This window comes from Vidua chalybeata, chromosome 6 (assembly GCF_026979565.1).
Source record: "Vidua chalybeata isolate OUT-0048 chromosome 6, bVidCha1 merged haplotype, whole genome shotgun sequence".
Classification (NCBI taxonomy): Eukaryota; Metazoa; Chordata; class Aves; order Passeriformes; family Viduidae; genus Vidua; species Vidua chalybeata.
This window is the reverse complement of record NC_071535.1, coordinates 34481798-34506097: the sequence shown is the minus strand read 5'-3', so window position 1 is coordinate 34506097 and position 24300 is coordinate 34481798. Positions and strand designations below refer to the sequence as shown.

The window sequence follows — 24300 nt, the reverse complement described above, 5'->3', positions numbered from 1 at the left end:
AAAAGAATATTAATATGAGTAATTTAAAAGTGCTGTTAAAATCCTGATGCTTTTCTCTTGTAACACAGTTGGAGTATTGTAAATCCTTATCAGAACAGGGACAGATGGACTGGTGCTCTTATTGGGGGGGTCTGACAGTTACATGCAAAATGCAATAAGCAATAAAAGAAATAAGTGGGTTTTTTTTTGTTATAGCTTCTCCTTCAGAATAATAAAAATATTTAAGTAAATAACAGTTTCAATACAAGGAGCTCAGAAGACTTTCACAGAGTTTAAATGAATTAAGCTTCATAGTCCTACTGTCAGAAAAGGTAGGATTATTATTTACATTTTACTGCTGAAAAATGGAGGTTGCACAAATCCTAAAGCAGGCTAGGATTCGTAACACCCAAATGCCTGTCTTTTTTGATTATATTTTAAGAATGTGCAAACTCCAGTATGTCACCTTTTGTAAGCATGATTCCTGAATGTTTTCTTGCTAATTCAACTGCTGAGAAGACAAGACTTAAACAATCCTTTTGTGGTAAATCTCTAATACTTTTCAAATGCCAAATTATGATCCTTTGCCTTCAGAAGTACCTGTTTTTTTCCTTTTTCACTCTAAACTTCACACTATGCTTAGAGGGAAACCACATTAGTAAGCAGCTTCTCACTCACCAGTGATATTCAAAGGCTGCACTGCAGTAGAACTGCTGCTATGTAGTCTGTGTTTCAGTGACTGAGGGGCTAGCTTCCACTTTGGATTCTTGTTGCTTAATGAAAAAAAGCTGCATTAGTAATAAAGACTATGTTATTAATGTCAAACTGACTTTTGAAGAACAATCCCAGATAAAGGTATTAAAATTCAAGAGAAAATGGTGGTTTGGACCTTTGAGGGAGTATGATTTGGTTGTGGTGCATTGGGCTGGGGTAGCATTAGGGTTGGGAGGGAGACAGAGCCTAGATCTGTAGATGGAGTGGTGCTGAGAAGGGGCTGCAGAAGGAGTTGTATCCTCTTGTTCATTTGGACTGTGTGTTGGGATCTTGGACTGCAGCTCAGAGCCTAGAGCTGCAGCTGAAGAGGGGCTATTAGTATCTAAAGAGCAGATAGGTCATCCATTTAGTTCATTGTTGAATATCAGGATCTCAGATATGGCCATCTCTTGCAAAAGCAAAAAACCATTTTGGCTGCACTTTTATCTTCTCAGGATACCTAGATCAGTCATATTCCCTCAGCACAATGAATGTCCTGCATTTAAAGGAAGCTTGCTGAGGCTCTTACTGATGTAATGTTTGTTTATGCTACTCAGAATTCTCCTGAAACTAATCAAGGATTTCTCCATTATCTGTTGTTGCCAAAATGTCCATTAATGGAGAAATCATTAGGTTAGGTAATTGTTCACTTTCTGGGAAGAATTTATGCAAATCAAAATTGGTTACAGAAAACCAGGTATGCTTATGGGAAAACCATGTGGAATTAACAGAGAAGAAATTAGTAGGTTTGTATGGGCATTGTTCCAGATGCCTTTATTCATAAATTGAAGACTAGGCTTTTTCTTTGTCTTTCTTCTTGTGTATGTAATTTGAGATGTTTATTTAATTTATATTTTTTTACTGAAAATGTAATTTCTATTAAATATACAGAAAATGTTTTTTCTACTGTATAACAATCAATTATTTTTATATACTGTGCACCCATTGTTGTCATTCCAGGTGTGGCTGATTCAGATTTAGTTTTGGATGTAAGAATCTTGGAACATGGGGTGTGATCTGTACTGCTGGCTAATAGCTACTGAAGAGAATTGAAGGGAAGTGATATATTAACTACCTGGAAAAGTTCATTCTTTCCTCCCATCAGCAAACCTTTTAGAGGAAGAGAGTTTTTAAGCTCCAAACTGACTCTTTTGGCTAAGTATCATTGCAAGGCAGGTTCTCAGACTTTTGGGATAGGATAGGATTGAATGAGTTCCTCCAGGGTAATGTGCAGCAGAAGCACTTCTAAGAAAGCTGGAAGCTGTATGCCATTTTGTTAGGAACAAAACATCGATTAGCCTTTGAAGTCTGCAAATATTTCCTGCTGTGGGTTGTCGGGATCTGTGATATTTAAATGCTCCTGAGATTGTAGAAAGTCTCTTTCAGCCCCGCTGCCAAAGAAGGAGTCGTAATTCGTCTGTGCTGGTTTTCAAAGTTGTTTATTTCTTCTTATCTAAAATATTTTCTCTCTGAGCTGCAGCAGGTCTATCTTGCAGGACAGCATGCAGGGCTCTGCCCCTCAGTGGGATGTTACAAACATTATATACTAGAAACTACGTGTGCTATATTTACAATAACGTGCCAATATCTATCACCCATGTTGAACAGTGTGTCCCCAGCCTAAACCAACAGAAAAATGCCAACACCACAGTGAAACATGGAGGGCATGAAGAAGAAGAAAAAGGACAAGGCATGCCCAATTTTCCTCCATCTTGCCCCCTTTGAACCCCTTACCTAGAATCCTAAAATTTTACTTTTGCACCCATGCCACACTAATTACTACTTATATCAAACACTCAGAGCTTGTAATTCATCCCATAAGATTGAAAACTCTTTTCCATGGACAGAGATCAGAGACAGTGTCTCTCGAGGCTCTGTGCAGGGGGCCTCCTGACCCCCTGCCAGGCTTCCAGATCTTCCAGGGCAGCCACAAGGTTGCTCTGGATTCCCACAGTGGGTTATGTACAATAGTGTTACATGCTTATCTGTTTACAAGCTATGAAGATCCTGTTCACTTTTTCTTTGTCCTGTGCAAAGTGAGTGCACTCCAAAAATAGAATTCTAAGAAATAATACTAATGTTTTCTGTCTTAATGAGGTAGAGAGGCACTAAAGAGTCAAAATGATAGAATTTCAATTTCTCCTCTGTGAGTTTTACCCTCAAATTGGTTATTGTGCATTTAAATATGTATGACTGTTGCATTGCATTCCAGGAGTTAAAATCCAGATGAAAATGAAAGTTCCTGATGTGTTCTTTCACCATTCTCTATGAACAATAAGGCTATAAACCCAGAAAGGGTATTAAAGGACTGGTGGTGGTGGTCGGAGGCATACTCGGTAAGTGCACTAGGAGTGTAAAGCCTGCTTTATGCAGACTTAGGATTGCCTTTAAAATTTCTTAGCTAGTGTTTTTAACCAATTGACTGGCATGTAGTTACCCATGAGGTGTTGCTTATTGACACCTGTAGAGTGTTAGTGTTGCCACTGTGAATCTTCATTTATTGCATATTTGCTTTGTCTTAAGGTACTAGTTCAAGAAATTAAGTAACTGTGAGGATCTCACCTTTCATTTTGCAATCCTGAACTTGAACTGAGAAAAAGAGCACATGTGTGTAGAAGATTATTCTGGAAACCTTGCTGTCCTGTGAAAAGTGAAAGTTAATGTGATCACTTATGGCACTCTGACTTTTCTGGTTTACAGCAATTCTCATACTGAGGCTTGATAGTAGTGTAAGCGTGCTGTCTGGTTGGTTATATTCAGTATTACAGGTTTAGAATATTGCTAGTTGGCCCCTAGTGCTGTTCTTTAACATTGTGTCTTTAATCTCATGAGTGGGTGTCAGGAGACCCACAGCAGCATGTGATTTAAATAACACCCACTTGTCTCACTGGAAATTTTATATCCATCTTGTTCAGGTTCTCTCTTTAGCTACCTCCTGCACCACAGAGCTCCTCTCTGCCTATCTCACTTTCTTAGTCTGTAGAATATAGGTAATTAATGCTGCTCTACTTTACATAGGAAATGGGAAAGTTAATTAATTCAAATAAAAGGAATTATTTAAATTCATATGAGTATTAAAAATTTTCCTCAGGTGAGATCCATTACTTCAAGTGCTCTGGGTCAGGGTGAAATAGCTAGGAAGAAATAGGAGCAGAGAAATGACAAGCTTCCATGAGACTTTATGCCAAGCAAGAACACATCTGACATTTGCCTCAGAAAAGTAAGAAATCAGTCCAGCATTTTCTCATTGGTGTAAGTGTATAGTTAAGAGGTGGTATCTGCCTATTAGAATGCTTTTGTGTCGCTGTCAAAACATTGCTCTGTTCTTCACGCATGTACTGCAATGGGTTTCACACTGTTGAGTCCAGATGGTTGCAACTGCAGCAGTGCAGTGTTTAAATGAGGTTCAGCATCCACCCAAAAAGGGAATACATCTGCAAGTGACTGGGCAAGGCTGTGCCTTGTTGCTGGCTGGCACATTCCTATTGCTGTCCTTACATAAACTGCCTCAGGTATGTCTATGGGAGTTGCACATATGGGCATGTCCTGGAGTAGTGCAGTAGAAATTGTCTGTTGGTTATTACTTCCATTTTACTTGCCTATAAAGTCCATCTGGACACGATTTCTGTGCCCCAGGAGAAGTTAGGTTTGTTTCTTCAGTTTGTTTCAGAAAAAAGAAGCATTACAGAATAAAATGTAATTTCCATGTTTAGTGCATAAGTTAGTATGGTTTATGAATAATGTTGTGTTTCTATATGTTGCATCATTTTTTCCTTTAAATAATATGTTTCATATGAGGTGAAAATTCTAAAACAAAATCACTTAAACCTCTGAATATGTCTATAGTGTTTAAAATTACACAAATCGTATGGTTTATTTTTACTTAGATTTGTGGAATACCAGTGGAGCTTCTCCATCACAACACATACTGCGAGCTACTAGATGAATCTGGTTTACTGCAAGCTGACTTGTTTATCTTATTTGAGGGCCTGCTTCTGTGTTAAAAACCAGAATTTGCTCTATTTGAAAGACTACCAAAGATACTAAGAATTTAACTGAAATACGTAGCAAGATGAAAAGGTGTGGTTTTAATTTTCTTCCACAAACTTTCTATTGACTGAAAACTGCAAGATATACTTACTATAATTCTTGGTGGATAAGCATCTGTGTTTGAAATCCTGTTACACCTTGGTGTTCCCCAAGATCCTCAGTCTGACCAAAACTTGTTGGACTTCACCATTTCAAGGGGTAATGTGGATAGGATGAGTCACTGTGATTGGACTGGACTGGCAAAGTCCATAGTGTTCTAATAACAATTAATGGACTTTACTGCTTCCAGCCCAGATTGTCCCATGCACTCAATTACCTTGTGTGTTCTGCAGGCTTTCTGCTTTATTTTATTCCAAATGGATTTAGATGGATTAAGACTCATCCTCTAGGCTTCCTGGTGTGCAAACACCCCCTACCAATGTTAAGGTCAATTTAAATTACCACTGTTAATACTCAAAAGACTCTAAATGGGTTCTTTGTATTATTAAAGATAGGGAAGTGAAATTTCAGTATCTGCTCAGATAAAACTAAATGTATGTTTGTAGTGCTATGCACTATGTCAGGGTTTAATTTTGCTCATTTTTCCATTGTCTTAAGTGAAATGCCTAGTTTGAGATAGCAATCCAGGTAATCCATAAAGGAGGTTTGAGAGGAAATGCCCCAACATAGGTTTCATTCATTTTTAAAGCAGATACTTGAGAAATATGTTGTCCTCTTTTGATGGATTGAAATTAGATTAAACTTGAGATTTTATTATTACGCCATTGCAGTGAGACAATTACCTTCCTTAGTGTATGAATATGGTTATATTTTGTGAACAACAGTGAACAACAGGTGAGATAAACCTCTACCTAACTTCAAAATGCAGACAATTTATGGTTTTGTATATATCTTTAAGTGGGACTTAGTTTCTCAAGGAATGCCCGTCTACAGCTGACTGGAGGAAGAGCCTAAGTAGAGACTTTATGCTTCAAGTCAAAAGTATAGATGAATAAAATTAGGTGAGATGAAGCCTACCCTAGATACTCTTTTGCTGGAGCTTCATTGGCAAGCTGGCAGATGTCTTGAAGGTAGAGGAACTCTTATTTAATCTGTTGTTTGTGCCTGAGGCATTCCTGTATTCTCGAGAATCTGATTCCATAGGAATTTCTCTTAAAAACATCCTGCTTGATTTAAGTGTGAACAAAATCAGAATATCTTCAGTTGGTGTTCGGTGGAATATTTTGGATGGGAAAAGTATCCTTTCTAAACCTGTCAGACAAGGGATGTAGAATCATTTTAGCATCTGTCACTGAACTTGGCAGAATAATCAAGTCTTCTCATCTAGCATTTTAGCATTTACTTATTCATAACTACATCTTCCTGTGTTTAATTGGTTTCAGTAAGCTAATTACACAAGTGCAGCATGGCAAGGAATTGATGTTGGTGATTATTATTTTCTTCCTTTTATTTTCCTTAAGCAGGTCAGGTTGGCCTGGATCTCAAGTCTACTGATAAACTGGCTAATTTCCTTGTATAAGTAGGTTTAGTTGATTTTCAAAGACTAAGTGCATTACTGAGCTTGGCCCTAGGTCCTCCAAAAGTTAAGAAAATAATACACTGAAATGTTTGGTGCTATAGAGAATGTGAGAGGCATACATTTAGGATTGCTTATAGGTGAGGAAAAAAGCTCTTTGTCAGTCAGTTACCTTTATATCATGAAGCACATTTTACTAAATTAAAACAGACCTTGCTTTCGGGCATGACCTGCTTAATGGGAGGGGTTTGGAATTGTATATTTAGTCAGGCAGATTGGCTCCTTCTTGATGGCTAAACAGGTACCCTTACAGTGTCTTTGTTTCTATTTGCAGGTGGAATTTGGAACTTCTTACACTTTTTGATCATGTTTCAGAACTATCTAAGGTAGTAATTTCAGTCCTCCCATGTGTCACAAAAATGAAAGGGGTAGCAAGAGCTTTTCATACCCAGTATTGTGGTGGTACCAGATGTTCAGACGTTTTCTCTCTCAGTTCAGTCCACAAGGATTGTGTGGAAATGAGCTCTTTATCCATGTTATTCTTGAAGATTTTGAGGTTCAGCTGCTAGTGTTTGGTTCATGTTTTTGCATTGATTTCAGCAAAAGCTAATCCATTTTACTTGAGCTCAAATTACTTCTCTACATTGTCTGTGGAGAGCTGTCTACTGAATCTGCTATGATACCAGACAGAGATGTATGTTTCATTTTTTCAGTCTTCCTTTCAGTTTAGTATATAAACCACCATTTTTTTTCTGTAAAAGGCAAAAGCAGAGTCAACTCTGGGATTCAGTACGATTTTTGTTGCCACATTCTGAGGCTGACACTGTGTGTATACTTTTGAATGGTTTACAGTGACTGGATCTGGTTAGACCAGGTGCTTATTGTCACCGCAGACAGCTTACAGCACTTTAGAATGACTTGGAGTTAAGATATTATCTCACGTTATTGAGCCTCTCGGTGATGAATTACAATATACACTGGAAGTATTAAGAGTTCTTTGTTTTAAACAGAAGCAATTTTTTCCATTTTTTACTTGATGGTGGTTCTGTTGTCAAGATTAGATTCAGATGAAGAAAAGGTTATTAAATGGAGAAACTCATTCTGATGCCATTTTAAGTGGAACTAATTTCAGTACATAAAAAGTTGATAGCTTTTAGATATTTGCATTTTATATACTACCAAGAATTCTGTTTGGTTTATTTAAATCCTGTCACATTGCCAAAATTAATTACTGGTATTTTTGCCTTGTAATTGAAGTGATTACAAGTGTGTAACTTAGCTTCAGGCAGGTTTTAGCCAAAACATAATTTAATATCCAGCTGTTTTTCCCAACACCTCCCTCAAGCACCAGAAAACATCTAGCTTTCCCGGCTCATCTTGAGAAGCCAGTAGCCATGATGTCAGCAGATTCTTGTCCCTAGGATTTTCTGGACCTCTAGATCACTACCATTTTTACAAAGAAAATGTTGAAAACCTTTTGCCCAGGCATGTTTCCATTTTAAGTGCAATTTCTGTCTAAATGGACCTTCCCTTTCTTCTCCTTTGTGTTTGCTTGAAGCCAAACGGTGCTGTTGCAAACTTCAGCTATATGGCAATCTAAACAAGCAGAGCCCAAACTCGATTACAGAGAGGTTGTAGGAATACAGGCTTTTTGGATACTGCTTAGAGAAGAGAGATGACTTGTCTTATTAATATCTAAAATGTATGAATTAAAATATTTTGCATTCATAATTCCTGCTGATTTTAGTAGAATTGTTTTGTTAATGTTGTATGTTAAGCCCTTAAAAGGCAAACCCTTTGCTATTTGTGTTTTAAACTTAATTACACCAGATTTTACCATTGTAACTTTCTCTAAAATACCCATCAGAATGTCTGATCCTTTGACAGGTAAACATGTTATTTATTAAAAATAGTGGCAAAATATCTTTCAAAAAATAGTGTGTGATGTACAAGTGTGTTGCAAAGACTAGTAATTTAAAGTATAATGATTTGGGAAATTATAAGCTTTTTGTAAGTACAAAGTATTAGAATATGATTTTTCTTCTTACTTTAAACCTTCACTAGATGTCAGTGTGGAAAGTATTTTCCCTGAAACGCAATGGGAACTGTAGAATAAGAACTGTTAATTTCTTAAACACATGCAGATTTTCATATGACAGTTACTAGAGTTTGGTGGTAATTTATTTGTAGAAATGCATTTTCAGAGCACTGAAAACAATTTTGATAAGTTCACACTGGATTCTAAAAATAGTTTCTGTTCAAAAAGACATTAAAAGTCAAAATTTATTTTATTACCCAATAAATTTCTGTAAAAAAACAGATATGTACTGTAAATCAAAAAGATGTTTTAAAACATAATTCAAACCATTTTTAGGGTTAAAAACTGCAGACTTTTGGTTTCATTTTATATTCTTGTTTATTTTCAGTGAGAAAAAATATTAATGTATATTTTCTTGCTGTTGGTTTCTGGGAACTGGAGTTGTTTGTGTGGGGGTAGCAAGCTTATTTTCACGTAGTCCAAGATAGGACTTAGGCACCAATTTACACAGTTAGAGAAGAAAAAAAAATGCATATATATTTATAGATGTTTAACTCTGATTAGGGAAAGCATTCCTAATCTTTTAGTGTGCCTGTGCATTGTTTTAACTGTGCTATGTGTTTATATGATATTTGAAGGATCAGGCTATCTCTGTTCCTACAGGAGAAGGTTGATTCTTTGGAGTTCTTTGGGAGCTGGGTTTTTTTGAGAATTTGTTGGTGTTATTTTATTGAAGCTTCGGTGCTTTTATTGAAGGTTTAGTCTCCTCTGAGATAGACTTTTCCCTTTAAATTAATTCCTTTGTGTTTCGGAACTGACACACCAAGCAAAAAATAGTGGTTTGGATATTGTACAATGCCTTTGGTTTCACTTTGATTGAAGTGAGCTGCTGCCAGGAACAGTTTAGGTGAGCCTAATTGAACAGCCAGTGAGCACCTGGACACAGGTATTCCTGCTGATGTACAGAACTAACGAGGACACCCTCTCCAATCCTCTTCTGTCTGCTAGTACAGCACTGAAAAGATTCAGAGGAGATGAGCACAGACTGCTTCCATGCTGCCTTCAGCTGCCAATTCACAGTTTCTCTCTTGAAGTTACTTGCTTTGAACAGAAACTTAAGTGACCTTCGTGTTTTTCAGAGCTGCCACAAAGAGGTTGAGTCTGTGCAAAGTTAGGATATGACTAAGGAAACCATAAGGGAAAAAAAAAACCCTATAAACTATATTTATGCTAGTTTTCCAGCTTGAACTTGCATAGTAGGTACATAACCATTAAAAAGGAATCTTCAAAAAATATGACCAAAAAACATTGACTCTGCTGGAATTGCATCCAAAGTTGCATTTTGGATTATTTCTAACTGATAAGTATATTCTATTTAGAGGCAAAAAGGGTGGGTTTTTTTCCCTAAATACTGGCATCACAAATTTACACCTCTTCTTATACCAAAATTTTTGTACTGAATTTTACTGTGAAATTAAATTTATGCTAGCGTACTCAGAGCCAAGGTTTACAGCATTAATTCGGTATAAATTACATAAATAAATGTGCAACTGAAAATCAAACTGGATGTGAAAGCATACCAAAATTAATTAAATGATGAGTACTTCCTGCTCAGAATTGAAAATTCTAGAGTCCCTTTTAGTTTTGTTGACCTTATATGGGAGAAATCTAGATATGCTTAAATGTTTGCTGAAGTATGGGATAGTTTGGCCATCATATTAGCCTTTAATTGCATTTCCCATGACATTATTACATAAAAAGTCTGGTCCAGAGTTTCAGATTGTAGGTATTTTTTGATCAATCTGGAAAGCAAGTACAAGGTTTGGATTTTGAGAGATCACTGGTGCACTGTGTTCTGTAACTCTGGGAACTGCTGCTGTAACAATTTATATTGCTCCTTTGGAAATGTCTGTATTGATTTCTGTCAGAGGAAATGTTTGGTGGGGTTTTTTTGAGTGTTTTTTTGTTCTTGTTTTGGTTTTGTTTGTTTGTTTGTTTTGTTTAACTGTATTCTATGCAGATCACAAAGTCAAAAGGAAAAAGTCAAAGGACACAAAGCTAGGGTTTATATTTAATCTCAGCTGTCTCCCCAGTGTCTGTGAGTATTCCCATCTAGTCAATAATCTTGGATCGTATCCTATGCAGTACAGAATCCCAGAGTCATGGAGTTGTTTGGGTTGGATGGGATCTTAAAGATCACCTAGTTTCAGCCTCCTACCATGGGCAGGGGCACCTTCCACTAGACCAGAACTCAAAGCTCCATCCAACTTGGCTTCAAGCAATTACAGGGATGGAGCATCCACAGCTTTTCTAGCAACATGTTCCAGTGCCTCACCACCTGCACAGGGAAAAAGGTAGCCTTATGTAAGTGTTTTTTATGTATTAAATATTTAAGTAATGTAGTTGAAGGATTGTTGTGAATGAAGTTGCACAAAAATGGTATGTTTTGCCTTGCCCTTGTCTGTTACCTAAGAGTGTATGCCAAAGAGCTTGGCATAAGTACAACCCTTGTTGTACCTTAGAACCTCTACAAGCTTTGTTCCTTTAATTTGTTAAGTAGAACAGCACTCAGCTTGGCTGTAGTTTACACTGCACTGAGTCCTGGGATTTATCCTCTCCTGTCTACTGCTTCTCACTCTGCTCATAAACCACAACTTAGAATATTTATGACACAGATTTCTGTAGCAATTTATGGGAGCCTTCTCAAGGAAGATTGAAGTTGACTGATCCACTCAAGATTGCTGATTTTCCATTTAGAGGAGTTAGGCATATGATAAATGTTTTCAAAGAAGATACACTGTGGGAGAGCTAGAATTGGCAATTATGGTTTACTCTTAAATTTAAAAAATGGGTGGGGAGAACAAATTGAAAAATTTCATATAAACTGTAATTTTGTGGATTCTCTGTACTGTGGATGCTGCAGGAAAATTGTGTCCCATCTATTCATGCTGGGAGGGAGAGATGGAAAAATGAAAATCTCAATCCTAATTCATGTTCATTAAATTCAGGCCGCTGTCTTCTCCCACTTCCAAAGCTGAAATCTTTTTCAGTGGGATATTATTTTGTGGAGGACAGAGTTGGAACAGAAACTCATGTTTTAGTAAAAATAACAAACTAGTTTTAGGGTAGAAATATCTTCTACTGTTTTTCTGGAAATGCTTGCTAGAGAGAAAGTTCTGTAAAACTTTGGCATACAAATATTTGGTCAGTACATGCCAGGACACAAGTATACAGTGTACTGCACTGACTTATGTGAGAGGAAGCTGTTAAAAGCACAATCCTCTTCTCATGATGTGGCTGTCTCCTGACAGTTTCCTTGTGTAGTAACTGAACCCATCATTTTAGAAGATGTAATATATTCAAGTCTTGGTTTGCTCTAAAGCCCATGGCCACAAATAGTACATGGGCAAATAAACAGTAATGTTTACAGCATACAAAGACTGCTTGTGAAGATGGGCTGTTTGAGTTACGGATCCAGGCATATGTGTTCTGTGGACCATTGGGATGTTACCCTGAAAATGAGAATGTGAGTCAGCTTGGTGGTCCTCTCTGAATGCTCAACAGGAGTGACGCTGCTATTCTGTTTTGTATTCCTGTGTTTAACAGAACCATATAATAATTTGGGTTGGAAGAAACTTTCAAAGGTCTTTCAGTCCAACAGTCCTGCAAGGATCAGGGAGATTTTCAGGTAGATCAGATTGCTCAGAGCCCCCTCCAACCTGACCTTGAATATTCCCAGAGATGGGGTATTCACCACTTCTCTGGGCAACCTGGGCCACTGTCTCACCACGCTCATTATAAAAAGCTTATTTCTTATACCTGGTCTAAATCTACTCTCTTGTATTTTAAAACCATCAGCCCTTGTCCTGTTGCTACACACATTGCTAAAAAGTTTGTCTGTCTTTCTTGTTAGCCCCCCTCACTGAAAGGCCACAATCAGGTTTCCCCAAAGCCTTCTCTTCTCCAGAATGAGCAAACCAAGTGTTCTTAGCCTGTCCTCATATGGAGAGGTGTTCCATGCCTCTGAACTTCAAAAGGGGTAGTGATGGTATTCTTTGGGTTCCCTTGTGGAAGATCTGTCCTTTCTTTATCTTGGAGCTAAAGTTAGTGACGTTCACAAATTTCTCAGTTGCTTTCCACCAGTATTATTTGTTTCTGAGCCAAAATGAACTGTGGTCAATGAGTATCAATACAAAATTGTTAGTGGAGAATTTTTTTAGTAGCAGCACTTTTAGGTTTATAACTGTACCAAAAATACTTGTGTCAAAAACAAAAAAATCCTCTTTACTGAGATGAGTGTATGTTTTCCACAGGGCACTGCAGGAGTCCCTGGCTTGGCAGGGGCTGCAAGCACCAGTTATTCCTCCTTTGCTATGTCATGATGCCTCTTGTCTGCACCCCAAGGTGCACCATTTTTAACACCTAGAAATGCTGTCCAGGTTCTAATTGAAAAACTGAAATGTCAGCCTTAAAATGAGAAGCATCAGCCTAATTTCAAAAGTTTCTAGTTACTTACAGCCTCAAGTAGGTGCCTACTAAGATTTCTAAGAATGTTTCTGTGCTTAACTTCTATTACTTTTAGCTGTTAAGAATCTTTTTAAAATCTTTTTCTTTGGGAACCTTTTGAAGCTAAGTAAGGGTAAATCTGAAGGAATGGTGGGAGTGTGAAATGGGACAAAAATTCTAATTTGAAACCTGGATTCTTAAACATTTTCTGAGATTTTTCTATATTGCACTTGCCCTTGCCCTTTCAGTTGATGTAAGATGAGATAAGCCTGTATAATGCAAAATATGGAGGATGTTTTATTCATTTTTGCTGCAAGTGCTAAAAAGGAAAAAAAAAACACCCCAGAAAAAGAAAATAAGTAAAGCCTTTAAAAACTGTATTTATAGTATTGGTTTCAAAGCCTTGCAGACAGCATCTCATGAAGGTTGTCTAAATACTTGCATCAAGTATTTCAGTAGTCTTTCAGTAAGAATTTAATGTGAAGTTATGCTGTAATTATACATGCACATATCTTTGAATTCTACATTTAGAGATAAACTCTGAATTTAAATGGATCTTAGAGGAGCAGCTGAGATTTTGCTGAACAAGAAGAGTCCTCTAGTGTAAAGAAATATATTTTCTGTTCCTTCCTGCCTCCTAAATAGTGGTGGAGAGGACACTGTCAGGCTTTTACAGTATTTGGACTTTGTCTGCTGCCATCATGATATTTACTAATACAGATTTGTATCCATAATTCAGCTGAACATCTATTTGCCAGTGCATAGCTGAATACTTCTAGCTCATTTGGCAGTATGTGTTGGCGTAGCTGTCATCATGGAAACAAAATGTATGTTTGTATTTGGATCTTGTGGCAGATGTGTAATACAACAGAGCTACTGCTTTGGCATGGACACTTTCCTGGCTCTGCCCCCATTTGAAGTGTTCCCTGGTTATGATCTGTGATTGTGGCTCATATTGGTGTTTATCTGCCTTTCCAGATTGAAAATATTTAAAATAGTGTCATTTGTCATTCTTTCTCTCTCTCTTTTTTTTTTTTTTTGGTTGTTGTTGTTCTTGTGATGTTTCAAAGATGGCACAGCATTGTACAAACACAGTGGAAACAAAACTTTATAATACACTTTTTCTCAACTTCTATAGGGGTTCCTAAAACAAATAGTAACCTACCTATCTCATTTGGTAGCTGAAAAGCTGGGGTTTGCAGTCAAGGCATTAGAAAGTGCAGGTGACTGAATTACTGTGCAGGCTCAAGTATGTTTCAATTATTCTGTGTGAGTAAGTATGTATGTAGGGGACAAAAAGGATAAAGAGAAGAGGAAATACTTTTTTTTGGTGGAACTTGGAGCAAAAGAACGAGTTTTGCGGAGTGAGCTTAAGGTGTATATGTAGTTTGCCCTCAAAACAGGGTTTAAATAGTCTTTTTGGGTAAGTTAATTTGCCAAATAAAATTTCTGCTTCCAAAGAAGCAGCACTCTCTGTTCATTTTGCATTTACAGGGTATTTTTTTAAAAGAAATTCCAACTAGGCTCTTTCAGTTCTGCCTTTTTGTTAATATTAAAGTTACAGCATCAAATTGGAATGCTGTGTCTCAGTTTTAGCTGTCTTTGTGGAGGCAGAGCAGGATGAAGACAGGAGAAAGTCTGAAGACAAAAAGGGCTGGAAGGAAGCAGAAGCAGCAGTAGCTTAACTGATTGTTTGCCTTTGCCTTACACAAATGTGGCCATGCAAACACCACATATTAAACAAACACACGAAAAATCGATAAAATAAAACTTGATAATGGGATATTGAACTGTCTTTGTAAGTTAAATTCTGGCTGTATTTAATTAAGTAAAAGTGACGTTTCAACCATGACACTTTGCTTTATTATTAAATGAAGGGAAAATGTAGGTGAAATAAAACTGTTGCTGCCTTACTTACTGGAGCTTTTATTTCCCCTTTGTGTTCTCAAAATACACATATGTGTATTGTGAGAACACAAAGCATAGCAAATAGTGTTTGCATTTAGTTCTGAATGAGGTCCATGATCACTCTTCTTTCTGTGAAAGCAAGCTTCAAAGCCTGTCTGGCTGCCCAAAGACTTTGCATTTCTGCACATGTGATGGATGGGTTCATTGTTCTAATAAAGCATGGCTGTTGGAGGTCGTGGTCACAGGAGAGACACAATCCATCTTTAAGGAGGGGCAGTTCTACAGAGGCCTTGAATGCCAAGACAGAGATGGAACATTTCATTTTTTATTTGATGTAGAGGGCCAGTGGAGAGACACTATCTTGTTTTACAATTTTTTTTTTTTTTTTAATTACTAAGAAGGTGGGAGCTGTATCCGCTACAAACATCAACCATTTTAGAGATTTGGCTTAGGTCCCAAGCGTAATGAATCTGGAGGTTGCAAATGTGTGTGTTTCCACGGCCAGATCGCTGATGAGGTAGGGAAATCAAACCTCTGGCCATGCACAGATGGTGTTAGACTTGCCTGTGTGAGCATCCATCCTTAGGAACTGAGATCTTGCAGGCTGCATGCTAACTAGCAGACAGTGCCTGTAATCAAGGGGAACATTATGGCCTAGGGAAATTTTTCAGAGCAATTCCCATCAATACACATAGTAGGTGTGTATTTTAAGTACTTTTGATAAGTAGGAACTCTTGTTAGAGGAGAATCTGATGGTGGATCTTCTCATTGGCCAGGCAAATTCTGTTACGTGTATGCCCTCCTTTTTGATTTCTGGACTACTTGTAGATGTTTGACATTGGTTGTGTTGAGGGTTACTGATCACTTTTCGTTCAGATCAAGAAGCAGCAAATTAGGAGTAGCAACTTTTCTTCACTGAATTAGTTGTAGTTGGATTAGTGTATGAGGGATGTAGAATTACACACATTACCGGTCTTCTTACAGATCTGTTTTGGTTTTTAAGCTCTAAAAATGAGATTGTTCTCTCATGGTGAAATTATTTGGTATTTTAATTATATTGCCTAAAGACTATGTCTGAATACTGTGTATGTGGCTGTTTGAGAAGAAGGTAGACTGCTTTCTCTAAGCATGAGGAATGCTAATTATCTTTTTCCCCTTAGCTTCTGCTCTTAGACCTGTGAGAGACAGACGTTATTTAGCAAAGGGAGGGATGAACATCACTTCTTCCGGGCTCAGAAGTTAAAACGTGAAATATGTCTGCTGTGGTTCATTGACATGTCTGTTCTTAGATTTGTTCTTTCAATAAGCATCTCTGAAAGGTGGCAGGAAACACCAGCACTGTCAGTACAGAATCAAAACTAGGAAAGAGCTGTGTGTTCACCAGAAAATGGGAAATTCAATTCATGCTTTGACTTTAAAAACCAGGATATATGTATACCTATTCACTGAACTCAACATTCAGAAGTATAATATGTTGCATGATCCCAATTTTCTCTTTCTTGTGCTTGTTTCATTTATTTAAGCTTTGTTTAGTTTAACAGTTTTAAACTTAACAGGTACAGATTTAAATATCTAGGGTAATGCTAGTGCCGGGCTGTAGTTAAAAGTGTGTTTTCCTTTGGAATTTAATAATTTGGCAGTTGATCTGTTTCTTTTCAGCCCGATTCTTGTGCTGTGTTCATCATCCTGGTATTGGAACAAATGGCACATAAACTCTTTTAGAGGAGAGGAGGGTTTGCATGTACCAATATTCAGTTTATTTGAGGTTAAGATTTCTTAAAAAATACATTCTTAAAAGCAAACATTTTTGCTGTATTTTTATTTGTCTTTCAGGTTGATCCAGCTTTGAAAGAAAAATTAAAACAGAACACTGTGACACTGGAATCTGAATATGAGGTAAAATAAATTTGTTGCCTGGGGCCCATAACCTTGGCTACCCTTGATTACCCTGGCCGCTGGTGGGTCGTATCTGTCCCTAACTAAAATTAGATCAACCATCTGCCTTTGACTCACTGATGTCCAATAAAAACAAGGTTTTATGTAAAGAAATGTTTTTGAACACGTAGTGCTTCCTTCTGAACACAGCTTTACTTTGATTTCCAGGCATCAAGTACAGTGGTACAAATAAATTCACTATTTCTGTGGTTAACCTAGTTTATAAACGTAGAGCTGACGTTGGCCTTAGAGGGAGTGTGTGTGAATGTAAGTCAGCATTTCTACTGCATGAGTTTGGAAGATCTTTAGACCAAATTACAGAACAATGTGCATGATGAACTTTATGTTATTTCTTGCTTCTGAAATTTACGTGTATTTTTGAAACAACTATCATTCCTTTTACATGGTTTCAGAAAATTTTATAGAAAAATAGTTCACTCTTTCCTCAACACTACATTTTCTTCAAATATTACTGAGTTCTAAAATGTCTGTTTTGACCAGTTCAGTATCCAGAGTCTCATAAATTTTCAGGCCTACAAAAAGCCATGTTAGAAAAACTGGAAAAAGCCTCCCTGTGACCAGAAACAAAAGATAAAGCTATTTAAGATTATTCTTAATGTTTTAAAATTAATATAATCAAATGTCCAACTAACACTTCATCTATCTCTGCAGCCTTTATGCTGAACACAGATTTTTGTTTTCTTCCCAAACCACATTTCCCGTTTCTCTCACAAGCCTTTGAAGATCTCAATTGCAGCCATTGCTCTCATACTTAGGTGTCCAAATGGCAGTACATGATCTTGATCATAAAATTTTACTATTTTATTACTCTTTTGTCATTTGTCTGAAATTAAAATAAAACTTAGTTTTTGTGCTTTCACAGGTATAATTTCACAAAATATTTGCTAATTTTTACCACTATTGCAAATAGTTTTGGGCTCTCCCCCACTATAAAAAAATGTGTTTTCTGGTGCAGGGAATAACAAGTTAGAAAGTTCCAATGGAGACTCAAAACTTACAAATCCATTAAGTTCTGAGTGCTTCTGGGATTACTGTCTCTCAGTTTCCATTCAATATATTGTAAGACTGCTCTGATTTTTTTATGTGGAAGAAAAAATAAAAAGAACCACAAGCAGTCAAAAGAACCACATCTCAAACTCAATATCTAACCTCAAAATCAACATCTCTGTATTCTGATATACCATACTCTTCCTTCAGAAGACCAGTAAATAGGTTAAGGATAATATTTAAATAGCCATAATGCCATTACCTTTATGGATAAATCAATGCTAATAAAATACATCTGGCATAATAATATATTACAAGCCTCCTTAGGTAATGAGACTCTGTTCTGATGGACAGAAATGACAGAAGCAATCTTATTTTTTCTTAATCTAAACTGTAGAGAGTTCCCAGACTGAAATTCTTCCAGAGTAGTGCTTGGGTGTTATAGAGGGCAGATCAGTTCAACAAAACAAATAGTTTTGCATAATGAAAATAGATTTGGATTATTGTTTTGAAATCTAATATCAATATATACTTTATTATGGGCACCAACTTGCAAGCAAACTTTAATTTCTTGCTTCAGTGAAACTTGTGAAACTACCAGCAGTCGTGCACATAGTTTGCAGGCTCCACACTAAGTGTGTAACACTTTTAAGTTACTGGTACCTCTGTATTCTGGTGGACAAAATCTAACCAGTCACCCAGTTACAGCTGACATTTAGTAGAGTAGTTTTCTGTGGACCCCATCTTTTCCAGACTGGAGGGGTTTGGGTGGATGTTTTTCTCTTTTCTTTATTTTTTGACTTGTCCAAAGTACAGCTCTTAGGAACACCTTCTAATTCAATATATAGGTCACATTGAAGGATTACACTGGTGGCTGTTACTAAATATGGTGTGGTAAGAGATCAAGGGCAGTTAAAAAAAAGTTGCTGTTTTGATATGTAAAGCCTTATTTTACAATATTATTAGCATTATATCTGCAGCTGTTACTGAGGATACCATGCCAGCTCTTTTGAAGCGTGGTTGACTGATAAATGCAAATGTCCTTTGGCCCTCCCCAAGACTTTTAAAAATATCTTACTGTCCTTACAGAAATGTACATACTGAATTCATACTGAATTCTTCTAGAATGTAATAATTTCTTCTATAAGCATACATATATGCCCTTATGGGCATTTTGCAAAAAGTAAAGACATTTCCACTATTTCAGCCATGTTGAAGTCTACATTTTGTCTCTGATGTGGTGGTCATGGCAATGTAAAAAGATATAATCACAGACCTAATTTATTGTGAGGAAATTAACATGAATTAACCTTCTCATTTACTAAATTATGTATTCTCAAATTACAAAAGGTTTATTTCATACAGGAAAGTTTCTGGTCAGGATACTGTCTTGAGGAAGGAAGAATTTACACGTGTAATTCATACTACGTTTATTGTATCTCAGATCTGTTAATTATGGCATTTATCTTGTGTCTTGGGACATGCCAGAGGAGCAAGCTACCTTTGCATATACTCTCCATTGTTTATGCATTTCTCTCACACATTGTGTCCTCATATGACCAATTAGTCCCTGCTGCTCCCCTTTGCTTAATAAATCACAGCTCTGTCCACTAGTGATGCTGGTACTAATGTGAATGTAGTTCTGCTGCTGAGCTGGGCCTTGTAGAACACACTGTAAAAAATGTTGAGTGTTTGACCTGTGACAAAAGCCTGAGTATTTTATTTGAAAGGACAAAATTCTTTTTTAAAAAGGGAGATAAAAAACCTGATTAATATGATGAGTGAAAACCATTCTTGTGGTTGATTAACAGTCATAGAACATTCCTCTTCATGTGTTTTATGCAGTCTCAAAATAGCATTCCTTATTCTAGCACTTGGTTTCTGTACTTCTGTGAAATTAATGGTCTAATAAACACTAAAAAAAAAAAATGGCCTCAGTTACATCAGACCCCAAAATATAGAATTGTTGTTAAGGGTTTTTCTAGCAAATAAAAGCTTCCTAAGAATTTGCTAACATTTTGCCATCGAAAAAATAATTTAAGATTGAATCAAATATGTGATATTCAGTGGGAATCAATAGCAATTGAAAGTAGAGGAAAAAATATTCCAATAAATAAAAACGTGAAGGATTGCTATGGAAACAGTAAATGAGTTAGTCATAAAGCAGGGAAGACTGCTAAAAGATGCTAAGGGCATCAGAGCTGTCTGATAAGTAATCTGACAAGGATGGCTAAGAGAATGGTGTTGCAGCAAACCAAGACTAAAATAATGAGGATGTAAAATAATGAGGATGTAAAATTATGAGCAACCATGTTGGCAAAGTAGCAACATTCAAAAATGCATCTGTGTTTTTTTAGAGAAAAAAGTCCTTTGTATTGGAATCAGATGTGCTTCCAAATTCCTTAATAATCAAACAAGATGTTAAATACCTACTAGACTGTGATGGTTTATAGCTATGTTCTAAGAATGGGCTCGGAAGACTTCAGTGGACTTCAGGAAGATTTCAGTCTGGGAATAATGCTTCTCTGGGAATCATCACTGGGCAGGAAGGTGATAGTATTAAGAGAGTTTTGGAAATTTGGGACATACAGGTACTATTGAGTACTTTTTCAGTGATGTGAAAGAAATTGTGAATTCATTACTAATGTGCAAGTGATATGAAAATATTGCATTAGTAAAACTATGGCAAGGCAGGGACAGAGAGCTGTTCATATTACTTGCTAACATGGGCCCATTAAAAGTGCTAAGTACCTTTTCAAGTAGCTGAAGTTATTTATTTAAAAAACTGAAAATGCAGGCCAGAGTGGACTGCATTCTGAAAAGCAGCAACTCTGGAAAAGATTTAGGAGTTGATGAATAAATAATTCAGCTTTATCTTCTAGTGTGATCTTGTGGCACAAAAGTTAATTCAGTGTATGAATATGAACAGGAATGGTAGATGTAGGAACAGGTGATTTTACTTCTAAGTGTGGCGCTGGTGAGGCTGGGACTGAAATTCTGGTTCTCCTTTTGGTATCCGGGTTTTGAACAGGGCTTTAAGAACAGATTGCAGAACAGGCTGACTGTACTAACTTACGGCTCTAAAAAATTCCTTAAAAGAAACTTAAATATTTAAATAGTATTAAAGGTACTGAGAAGAATGATGTTTTCATATAAATACTTCCGTAGGAAGACGGTGATAGCAATTGAACATTTTTTACTGCAGAAAATGTAGTAAAATTAGAAGTAAGATCCATTCTTAATAGCTGGGAACATAATTTGAACACAACAGCAAGAAAAATTAGTCTTCTGTGTTTCAGAATATCAAAACTGTAAAACTTGATAGAGTTTTCCTTCAACTGGTTGCAAGGATGGCATCATTGACTGCAAGCTGGTCTGCAAATGGTCAGACTAGAGAATGCTGCTTTCTTGACTTAAAGAGTATGAATGTTGAGACGGTTTCATTCCTTATAATTTAATAATTCACAAAAAGTCAACATTGGCTCGGGACAGAATTTTTTTTAATTGTTTGTCCTGAGAATTACAGCAAAAGACGTGTAATGGCAGTATTAAAATGTATATTGAGGACAGTTCAAAAATTAAAAGTAGGTATATGGAGAGGTGTTTTGGGAATATAACCTATACATTTACTGTCTTAAAAGAATAATCTGAATAAACTCTTCTGAAAAAGCCTCAGGCCACTTATTGTTCATTTGACATAACTTCAGGGATTGTGGTGTCAGCAGAATGGATGAATTTTTTTTTCAGGGAGTGACAGTGTAGTAACACAGTAATTGCATCCAAGTGTGTGGACATCAGGAGTGCTCTAGGAAGAAATTCCTGGATGCCAGTCATTGGTATCTGCAAGTGTCTTGTTGCTGTCATTATCAGTACCAGAGGATTACTGATTTTGTTGCTGTTCAAGAATTAACAGATTAGTGTACTGAATTGATTTGCTTCGATGTCTATGAAGATATTGGTGGCTAAATGCCTTGAGCTATTTGAGAGCTGACAGAGATGTTGGTAAAATATCCCTCCTTAGTGACTTTTATGACAATAAATAGGTTGAGATAAATAAAGAGGTTGAGATACTTTTCTTCTCCCTTTAATCTCTCTGTTCCTTCCATGCACTCTTCTTTCTTGGTGCATTGTCCGGCCTAGCCATTAGATTCTGACTGCCCTCCAGGTTTGTCTGGGACAAGCTGAGTTTCTTGCATTTCAGTTTATCCACATGTGAAATGCTCTTATGTTTTTACTTCATTGTGAGTCTTCTACACAGTGTTTTGTAGAGAAGTACAAATTTCTGTTATTTTATCATCCATAGAAACTGCCATGGGAAAGGATTTTAATTCAGATACTTTGTGTTAGGCATTTTATTCTGAGTGGATGTGCAGTCCATAGCCAACCTATAGTTTTTGATCTTTTCTTCTTGACATCTCAGTAGTTTGCTGTACCATAGTTCAATGTGTTCAAACTATAAACTATGTTCATAGTTTTTCATAGAGAAACATAAGAAGGTGGAATTTGGTGATGCATATGTCACAGGAAGAATTCTGGTGGAAAAGTCTCTTGCAGGAAGAAAGACAGCCTCCAGAGTAAAGTTCATAGGGTGTCACTTTTTACTGGTGTTATTTCTGGAATGCATCTCTATTTAATAGTCCTGTAAATTCTTTCATGGTCATCTTTTAGCACAGGATTGTTCCTTAACTGAGAGCTGTTTCTTTCATATATGTTGCATTTGCACTTTCCTTATCCAGTAAGAAGACACTGATCTAATAGATGGAAAACAAGATGAATGATTATCAGACAGCAAACATGGTTGGGACTGTTACAAATGATCTCTTCTCTTCACCCTTTCTCCTCTCCAAAACAGAATCCTTAGAATCAACTTACATTCCATGTGTGTTTTCTTGGTTTTTAATGCCCCATGAATTGACCACCTCTTACCATGCTAAGGCCAGCTTTGTGTATTGTCTCAGTTACAAAATAACCCAAAAGCTTGAGCAGGGCAAGTTGTATGCATACATCATGGCTGAATTCTTTCATTTATTGTGTTAAGGAATGCTGCTAGCTTCTGCCAGGCAGCCAGTATGGAGAACTTGTACAGCTAGGTGAAAATGTTAAGCATTTCTGCCTTGTTAATGGGCCTCCAGTGGGAAATTGTTGGATCTTTGGTATGAAATCTCTCTGAAGTAGCTTTAACGTAGTGTGGGGGAATTCAGCTACACAGATCAGGCCAGGTATGTTTCTCTCATTGTCTCCTTCTGAAGACAATACAGCAGAACAGAAATTTTTGAAGGATGTTCTTGTCTCAGTAAGCAGGCAAAGTGGCTTTTTGCAAGAATATCTTCCATTTTGTTTTTCTTAGATTTTTTTTCTCTGTTTTTGGCCAATTTCGAAAACACTATCTTGAGTATTTTGTGATTGCCAGTGTATTTCCAAATGATGTCCACGTGGACAATCAAGTCTAAATGTGAAATGCTTTAAAAATTAATATACAATTCTTGTATGTTCTTTGCTTCTCAAATTATTGTTACCCATCATTATTTAATGTTCAAAGTATACTATAAAAATGTACTCTGCTTTAGCAAGTTACTGTCAGAGAATGTATTACTGCTTGTTCTAACAGGCTTACTGATCAAACCGAAAAATTATATGCAAGATTCTGCTGGAGGCTGACCATGGAGTTTTCACACTTCTTAGCTAAATAACCAAATTTCTAAAAATGGAATGAAGAAGTTCCCAAATTTTACCCCTGACTTCATTGTGTGTCTGGTAAAACTTGGTATTTGCCCAGGTGTAGCTGGGAGGCGTCACTGAGAAGTTCGCATGCTGAGAGAAATGGTGTTGGTAAGTCAATATGTAATAATCCATCTTGTTCATAGCATCTTCCCCTCAAGTCATTGGAGAGCCAGTGTCCCCCTGTGCTATCTTACAGCTCTAACATAAATAGTCTTTAAGACAATGCAGTTCAAAACCAAAATGCCTTCCAGCTCTAGAAAGACCCCAGACCTTACCTTCTAAAACTTCTTGCTTGTAAAAATTTAAAAAGATGCCTTGATCTTTCTAAGACAGAAATCCTTCTGATTTGATTTAAAGACCTGTTGGTTCTAATAGAATGGCAGGTAGAGTTATTCACATATTATTTGTGAGCTGTACATTCAGCAATGTTGCTGAGAAGTAGCTTTACTGTTACTGGCAGTACAGTATGGGAATAATGCTCCTATTACTGTTCTCATCAATTAGAAAGGGGATGTTAGCTGCAGAGAAGAAACAGGAGGATTTTTTTCCCTATGAGAAATTGCCCAACAGCACAAATCAAACAGTAGCCGTTGATGCTACTGTAAAACTATTTATGGCTGAACGATTTGAAATTGCCCTGTTAATGTTTAGCCGAAATCATAGTTTCTCAACAGGGAAAAGCATTCTGTTTCAGCATATATATTGATAAGCAAATTCTGGAAGAGAGGTGAGTGGAAAATCAGCAGGGAAGTGTAGATGAGAAGCAGAAGTCCTAAACTACACTAACTGTGTGAATGTTTCCTGAACCAAGTGAGACCAGGGTAAAGGGGGGAGCATATTAGAGGCAGGAGATTGAGCCCACCAATTCAGAAGGATCAGCTACTTG

At 36.8% G+C, this 24300-nt stretch overlaps 1 protein-coding gene across 4 annotated transcripts in view; it reads left to right on the top strand.

Moving 5' to 3' along the window:
- Positions 1-24300, top strand: part of LOC128789593 (cytochrome c oxidase assembly protein COX16 homolog, mitochondrial) — a 47778-nt gene that overhangs the window by 15899 nt on the left and 7579 nt on the right. For 2 of the 4 annotated variants that reach the window (XM_053945744.1, XM_053945743.1), the window contains exons 3-4: positions 6633-6684; positions 16584-16646. In XM_053945744.1, the coding sequence (XP_053801719.1) occupies positions 6633-6684; positions 16584-16646 (115 nt within the window). Of the gene's footprint in view, positions 1-2979; positions 3069-3823; positions 3953-6632; positions 6685-16583; positions 16647-24300 lie in introns of those variants that run through there. The other 2 variants (XM_053945742.1, XM_053945741.1) reach the window with 2 other exon arrangements.